This window comes from Scyliorhinus torazame, chromosome 18 (assembly GCF_047496885.1).
Source record: "Scyliorhinus torazame isolate Kashiwa2021f chromosome 18, sScyTor2.1, whole genome shotgun sequence".
In the NCBI taxonomy this organism is placed as follows: Eukaryota; Metazoa; Chordata; class Chondrichthyes; order Carcharhiniformes; family Scyliorhinidae; genus Scyliorhinus; species Scyliorhinus torazame.
The window spans coordinates 91,737,211-91,745,527 of NC_092724.1; the positions used below are offsets into that span (position 1 = coordinate 91,737,211).

General features: G+C 53.0%; 1 protein-coding gene across 4 annotated transcripts in view; it reads right to left on the bottom strand.

Moving 5' to 3' along the window:
* The window catches only part of LOC140395367 (caskin-2-like), a 463,341-nt gene extending 456,976 nt beyond the window's left edge, over positions 1–6,365 (bottom strand). For 2 of the 4 annotated variants that reach the window (XM_072483023.1, XM_072483027.1), the window contains exons 1-2: positions 6,077–6,365; positions 3,863–4,408 (exon numbers count right to left, since the gene is read on the bottom strand). In XM_072483023.1, the coding sequence (XP_072339124.1) occupies positions 3,863–3,956 (94 nt within the window). In that variant the 5' untranslated portion in view covers positions 3,957–4,408; positions 6,077–6,365. Of the gene's footprint in view, positions 1–3,862; positions 4,409–5,814; positions 5,895–6,076 lie in introns of those variants that run through there. The other 2 variants (XM_072483024.1, XM_072483025.1) reach the window with 2 other exon arrangements.
* Positions 6,366–8,317: the final 1,952 nt, after the last annotated feature.

Here is an 8,317-nt window from a genome sequence, read left to right on the forward strand (position 1 = left end):
AGTTAACCATGGACTCCTAATGAGTTTTAGCCCCTGGGCAGACCCCATACCTTCCGAGGATTGGCTTCATATTTGAGTGAATGGAGAGACAGACCTCAGCGGATAACGTAACAATAAAGAGGCACAATCAACATTTCTTTTCCTGCAACTGATGCAGCAAGGCAAGACCACTTTCCACCCACCCTAGCTTATAATGGGGAGGGGGCGGGGGGCTTCAGATTGACTGAAGCAGGGTTTGGAGATAGTGGGGGTGAAATTGAACAAGCGGGTGGGGAGTGAAATTGAACAAGCGGGTGGGGAGTGAAATTGAACAAGGGGGTGGGGGGGTGAAATTGAACAAAGGGGTGGGGGGGTGAACTTGAACAAGGGGGTGGGGGGGTGAAATTGAACAAGGGGGTGGGGGGGTGAAATTGAATAAGGGGGTGGGGGTGAAATTGAATAAGGGGGTGGGGGTGAAATTGAACAAGGGGGTGGGGGGTGAAATTGAACAAGGGGGTGGGGGGTGAAATTGAACAAGGGGGTGGGGGGGGTGAAATTGATCAAGGGGGTGGGGGGGTGAAATTGATCAAGGGGGTGGGGGGGTGAAATTGAACAAGGGGGTGGGGGGGGTGAAATTGAACAAGGGGGTGGGGGGTGAAATTGAACAAGGGGGTGGGGGGTGAAATTGATCAAGGGGGTGGGGGGGTGAAATTGATCAAGGGGGTGGGGGGGTGAAATTGAACAAGGGGGTGGGGGGGTGAAACTGAACAAAGGGGTGGGGGGTGAAATTGATCAAGGGGGTGGGGGGGTGAAATTGAACAAGGGGGTGGGGGGGTGAAATTGAACAAGGGGGTGGGGGGGTGAAATTGAATAAGGGGGTGGGGGTGAAATTGAACAAGGGGGTGGGGTGAAATTGATCAAGGGGTGAAATTGATCAAGGGGGTGGGGGTGAAATTGATCAAGGGGGTGGGGGTGAAATTGATCAAGGGGGTGGGGGTGAAATTGATCAAGGGGGTGGGGGGTAAAATTGATCAAGGGGTGGGGGGGTGAAATTGAACAAAGGGGTGGGGGGTGAAATTGAACAAGGGGGTGAAATTGAACAAGGGGGTGGGGGGGTGAAATTGAACAAGGGGGTGGAGGTGAAATTGAACAAATGAATGAAATGAAATGAAAATCGCTTATTGTCACAAGTAGGCTTCAAATCAAGTTACTGTGAAAAGCCCCTAGTCGCCACATTCCAGCGCCTATTCGGGGAGGCTGTTACGGGAATTGAAACGTGCTGCTGGCCTGCCTTGGTCTGCTTTCAAAGCCAGCGATTTAGCCCTGTGCTAAACAGCCCCGCAGGGGGTGGAATTGAACAAGGGCGGGGGTGGAATTGAACAAGGGGGAGGGTGGAATTGAACAAGGGGGGGGGGAATTGAACGGGGGAGGGGTGGAATTGAACAAGGGGGGGGTGGAATTGAACAAGGGGGGGTGGAATTGAACAAGGGGGGGTGGAATTGAACACGGGGGGTGGAATTGAACAAGGGGGGTGGAATTGAACAAGGGGGGGTGGAATTGAACAAGGGGGTTGGAATTGAACAAGAGGGGGGGTGGAATTAAACAAGAGGGGGGGTGGAATTAAACAAGAGGGGGGGGTGGAATTGAACAAGAGGGGGGGGTGGAATTGAACAAGAGGGGGGGTGGAATTGAACAAGAGGGGGGGGTGGAATTGAACAAGAGGGGGGGTGGAATTGAACAAGAGGGGGGGTGGAATTGAACAAGAGGGGGGGTGAAATTTAACAAGGGGTGGGGGGGTGAAATTTAACAAGGGGTGGGGGGTGAAATTTAACAAGGGGTGGGGGGGGTGAAATTTAACAAGGGGTGGGGGGGTGAAATTTAACAAGGGGTGGGGGGTGAAATTTAACAAGGGGTGGGGGGGTGAAATTTAACAAGGGGTGGGGGGGTGAAATTTAACAAGGGGTGGAGGGGTGAAATTTAACAAGGGGTGGGGGGGGTGAAATTTAACAAGGGGTGGGGGGGTGACATTTAACAAGGGGTGGGGGGGTGACATTTAACAAGGGGTGGGGGGGGGTGAAATTTAACAAGGGGTGGGGGGGTGAAATTTAACAAGGGGTGGGGGGGTGAAATTTAATAAGGGGTGGGGGGGTGAAATTTAACAAGGGGTGGGGGGGGTGAAATTTAACAAGGGGTGGGGGGGGTGAAATTTAACAAGGGGTGGGGGGGTGAAATTTAACAAGGGGTGGGGGGTGAAATTGAACAAATGAATGAAATGAAATGAAAATCGCTTATTGTCACAAGTAGGCTTCAAATCAAGTTACTGTGAAAAGCCCCTAGTCGCCACATTCGAGCGCCTATTCGGGGAGGCTGTTACGGGAATTGAAACGTGCTGCTGGCCTGCCTTGGTCTGCTTTCAAAGCCAGCGATTTAGCCCTGTGCTAAACAGCCCCGCAGGGGGTGGAATTGAACAAGGGCGGGGGTGGAATTGAACAAGGGAGGGGGTGGAATTGAACAAGGGGGAGGGTGGAATTGAACAAGGGGGGGGGGAATTGAACAAGGGGGGGGGGGGAATTGAACAAGGGGGGGGGAATTGAACAAGGGGGGGGGGAATTGAACAAGGGGGGGGGAATTGAACAAGGGGGGGTGGAATTGAACAAGGGGGGGGGTGGAATTGAACAAGGGGGGGTGGAATTGAACAAGGGGGGGTGGAATTGAACAAGGGGGGGTGGAATTGAACAAGGGGGGTGGAACTGAACAAGGGGGGGTGGAATTGAACAAGGGGAGGGTGGAATTGAACAAGAGGGGGGTGGAATTGAACAAGAGGGGGGGTGGAATTGAACAAGAGGGGGGGTGGAATTGAACAAGAGGGGGGGGTGGAATTGAACAAGAGGGGGGGGTGGAATTAAACAAGAGGGGGGGGTGGAATTGAACAAGAGGGGGGGTGGAATTGAACAAGAGGGGGGGTGAAATTTAATAAGGGGTGGGGGGGTGAAATTTAACAAGGGGTGGGGGGGTGAAATTTAACAAGGGGTGGGGGGGGTGAAATTTAACAAGGGGTGGGGGGGTGAAATTTAACAAGGGGTGGGGGGTGAAATTTAAAAAGGGTTGGGGGGTGAAATTTAACAAGTGGTGGGGGGTGAAATTTAACAAGGGGTGGGGGGGTGAAATTTAACAAGGGGTGGGGGGGTGACATTTAACAAGGGTTGGGGGGGTGACATTTAACAAGGGGTGGGGGGGGTGAAATTTAACAAGGGGTGGGGGGGTGAAATTTAACAAGGGGTGGGGGGGTGAAATTCAACAAGAGGGTGGGGGGGTGACATTCAACAAGAGGGTGGGGGGTGACATTCAACAAGAGGGTGGGGGTGAAATTCAACAAGAGGGTGTGGGGTTTGAAATTGAAGAAGAGCGTGGGGGTGAAATGGGGACGCACAAATCGGGCACACTTGAAACTATCGCCCGTTATTCCGCCCTGTTGACTCCACGGGAACCTAATGTCCGGCGAGATGGACAAATTGGGTTTCCGCCCAACTGGAAAGCTCCACCTGGATCTCCAAGCGAGTGACATTGTCCGGAATTGTATTGGGGGGCGAGAGTGTAAGGAGATCCCATCATCCACAATACACACCGCCTTGACATCTAAACCAAGCTCAGTCCACACCTGACCAATCACACACCCTCTGAAAGTTTATTTTGGGGAAACGATTACAAAACGCATTTTCTCCCAAATCGCCCGCAACGAACATAAAATATCAACACATCCTTCCCTCAAAACAAAAAGCTTCAAAGAGCAGCAGCATTACAGCTTTGACTGGCTTTGCAGAGATAGATGGAGGGAGAGAAGAGAAGGGAGAAAGGAGGGAAGAGAGGGTGTCAGGTTACTCACTGTTTTTGGAAGCCTTGATCTTGGTCAGTAACTTCTGTACAGAGGACATGTCGCCGTTTTTGACCGCCTGGACCAACTCCTGTTCCTTTCCCATCTTTAGATCCTCGGTGTGTGCGCTTACAGTTCACACAGGGAAATAAATCAGTCGCTTTTATTGCTCCTTCATTATGTCCCGCTCCTTACATTGTCTTCCCTCAAAGCCGAGCGAAACAGACAGCCAAAGTTGTTAGCGTATAAATATTATATATAGACAAATATATATATATATGTATATCTCCCAGACAGCTGACGAGGATAAAAGATCTTCGGAGTTCCTGAAAAGTGAAACTGATCAAATTCGTTTCCAGTTAATTTCACACTCCGGTTAATTCCAGGTCAAACGCACGCTTGAACTCTCTGTTGGTAAATATTCCACTGTCTGTGTGGACGGATTGATCGCTGCTTCTCTCTGGGCTTTGCCGCTCCCTCTCTCTCTCTCTCAGGCAGTGATGTTTAACCCATCGTCTCCCTGCCCATCCTTCACAAGAGCCCCAGCCGGAGTGGAGTCTGAGGAATGAAGGCGAAGAGGAAAACACACTTCAGTAAGTTGGGCTGTGGGAACCTCGCACCCAACACCCCGCGGCCGGGAACCAAGACCATTGAAATGACACAGAAACTGTCAATAATGCAACCTGCTATCAGATCTTCAGGGCAAGGGGGCGCCCGGCAGCTGTGACTCGCTGGCACAGGCACCGACACACACACAGTTAATGCAAATAACTTGGTGATTTGACTGCGGATCCTGCGCTCTGGTGCACGACTCAAGAAACTTGGCAAAATCAAGATGCTAATGTTGGAGATCAGATTCCCAGCTCTAAACAGCGCCAGCTCCAACGGCAAGGATCACCTTCACTGGACCACCCTTCCTCCCCAGAGGATCACCTTCACTGGATCCCCCTCCCTCCCCAAAGGATCACCTTCACTGGATCCCCCCTCCCTCCCCAAAGGATCACCTTCACTGGATCCCCCTCCCCAGAGGATCACCTTCACTGGATCCCCCTCCCCAAAGGATCACCTTCACTGGGTCCCCACCAAAGGATCACCTTCACTGGATCCCCCTCTCCAAATGATCGCCCTCACTGGATTACCCCTCCCCAAAGGATCACCGTCACTGGATTCCCTTTCTCCCCAAAGGATCACGTGCATTGGATTCCCCTTCTCCCCAAAGGATCACCTTCACTGGATCTCCCTCCCCAAAGGATCGCCTTCACTGGATCTCCCTCCCCAAAGGATCGCCTTCACTGGATCTCTCTCCACAAAGGATCACCTTCACTGGATCCCCCCCAAAGGATCACCTTCACTGGATCTCCCTCCCCAAAGGATCACCGCCACGGGATTCCCCTTCTCCCCAAAGGATCACCTTCACTGGATCTCCCTCCCCAGAGGATCACCTTCACTGGATCCCCCTCCCTCCCCAAAGGATCACCTCCATTGGATCCCCCTCCCCAAAGGATCACCTTCGCTGGATCCTCCTCCCTAAAAGATCACGTTCACTGGATCTCCTTCCCCAAAGGATCACCTTCACTGGATCCTCCTCCCCAAAAGATCACCAACACTGGATCCCATCGGATCATCGTCACTGGATCCCTCCTCGTTCTCGAAGTGTCACCGCACCGGATCCCAGGGATTCCCATCACTGGATTCTCTCTCCCCCCCACCCTCAAGGATCAAGGTCACTGGATCTCCCCCTCCCCTCCTCCTCCCCACTTTCTCGTCCCCGGTGTAACATCCAGTCCGCGGGTCTATGGAGGGACTTCGATTCGAGAATCACAAACTTTCTCCAGTTACAGGGAACGATCCCATTTCAGAACCCTCCCTCCCTGTGGGAACACATTCGGGGTGGGGGTGGGAAGAGGAGGAGGAGGGGGGGGGGGGTCTGACTACCCCGTGCCCTTCCGGCTGGTGGGTCTAACCTGGGCAGAGACTGAAAAATGAGCCGAGAGTCCAGCCGGGGATGGGGTGTGGGGGTTAAATTCCCAGAGCCTGGGGAGGGAGGGATCAGCCTCAATCTCTCCCAGGAGGAGGAGACTCAGATCCCGGGAGGAGTGAGTCCTGCCCCCCCCCCCCCCCCCGCGGGGTCGAAGGAATTCAGTGGGGAAATTGTTACAAACAGCAGCAGCAGAGTGCCAGGCTGGAACCCGGACTGAAGTGATACATCCCCCCAGTAAAACTCACCGAGAGCCGGCAGCAGCTGGATCCTGGGTCCGGACCACCCCCGTCCCTCAACAAAATAACAAAAAAAATACCTCCGCAAAAAACAGAACAACTCTGAAGCAGCCAGGAGCCGGGCAGAGTGTAGCAGAGAGCTGGTCTCAGCTTCCCTCTGGCAACGAGGACCTCCCTCCCTCCAGCTCCGGATCCTGTTCAGCAGCACTCCGGATCACTGAGCTCCCAGTTCCGGGATCGAGCCCGGCTCCTGACCAGCTTCACTCCAAACTCTCTCTCCCACATTGTCACCTGGACGGGCTGCAAAGCAGCCGGAATTCCCCCCTCCAACCCCGGCACCATTGGGTGCCTGTCGCCGCCTCCCCCAACTTTCATTGGCTCCAGCTCCCGTCAATCACACAAACCAGTCAAAGCGTGCACATTCTCTCTCGGCTAACAGCATTTTTGTAACTTCATGCTGCGAGCAAAGCGCATTTGTGAATATATTTGCACTGACATAAGATGTGTGTTGGGGTCGCATGGTTCAGTGGCTACAAGCAGCCAAGGGGGTAACTTAATGCAACGGGAAACTGGAGTGGGGTCGTCCATTGAGGAACCAGCTAAATTTGTTACCTTTGGACTTCTAACACGGAAATTAAGAAGGATGAAGTCTTTAATCTGTGACGCTGCCTCTACTTTGTGATTCAGTGTTAGGAATTTGGGAAATTATCAAGGTTAACAGTAAATTTGAGATAAAACAAAGCTGACAAGTAACAAGATTAGCAGGTGTTTAGAGACATCGAGGTGCGAGTGGCCATATCAGAGATGAGTGGGGCTATACAAATGATAACTTCTAAAGACAAGGGGCTGGATTCTCCTTTTGGGAGACTAAGACCCATGCCGGCGTGAAAATGGTGGTGTTTTACGCCAGGAAAACTAGCGCAAAACAGCTACCGATTCCCTATCTTGCTGGCGGCAAGCAGGGAGCAGCATACAGCTCCCATCTCTAGCTGCCACTATGGCCCAGAGCGCTGCCGGGTCCGTGGGCGCGCATGCGCATGGTGGCAGCCTGCAATGGCCACGGCGTGCTTCATGGCGGACTCGGACCACAAAAATAGTACCCCCCTTCGGCCGCTCACGCACCCCGGTCCGCCTGCCACAGTGCCCCCCAGCCTCGAATGAAGTCCCCCCACCTGCGGAACAGCCCTCCCCGACTGGTGGCGCTGGACTGAGTCCGCAGCCGCATGCTGAGTTAATGACGAGTGAGACCACATGTGTCCCATGCCGTCGGGAACTCGGCCGGTCGGGGACGAGGCATCGCGGGGCGGGCCTCAGGTGATGTCCTGATTTTGGCGTCGGGGAACGGAGAATCCAGCCCAAAGAATTTGAAAAAGCTGAATCCATAGGGTGGGATATCAAAGAGATTGAACAGTATAATTGCCATTACCTTCATTGGGGAGGCTAGTTCTCCAACCAACCAGTCAGACAGGCCAGTTGCATCTATGATCTGAGCCATGGAGCCATCTAACATTTAAAGCCACTGTAGATTGCAGATATTCTCCTCCAAAAACCACAGTTTTGTGCCTTCACTGAACCAGGAAGAGATGTTTTCCCAGACTTGGTCACCTCAGTGATATCGTGTGGTAACTATTAGCTGGATTTGACCTGTAGAGTTACTAAAATTGGATGTTGCTTGGGGAGGGGGTGCCTCAGTGAGTTCAGGGAACATGAGTAGATTTTGGCAACAAGAGGTAACTTCAGATAAAACAGTGTGATTAGTTAGAGGAAGCGAGGGAAACGCAGCGGTCTGCAGGTTAGACTGAAGCAACGCGGTTTCAAGACTCCTCTCCCCAGCATACTCCTGGCAAACGTCCAAGCGATCGAAAACAAGCTGGATGAACTTAACGCCAGACTTGCCGCTCAGAGGGAAGTAAGAGACTGCTGTGTGCTCTGTTTCACAGAGACATGGCTCACCCCCGCCTCACCGGACTGTGCCATACAACCTGAAGGTTTCTCAATTCACCGGGTGGACCGCAGGGCATCATCAGGCAAAGCGAAGGGTGGAGGGGTGTGCCTCCTCATCAACTCCTCCTGGTGCTTGGATGTGGGGACCCTGGCGACCTACTGCTCCCCAGATCTGGAATACCTGACCGTGAAGTGCCGCCCATATTATCTTCCACGTGAGTTCACTTCAGCCATTATCACAGCAGTCTACATCCCACCCCAGGCAGAAGTGAGGAAGGCGCTGGACGAACTATACACAGTTTCAAC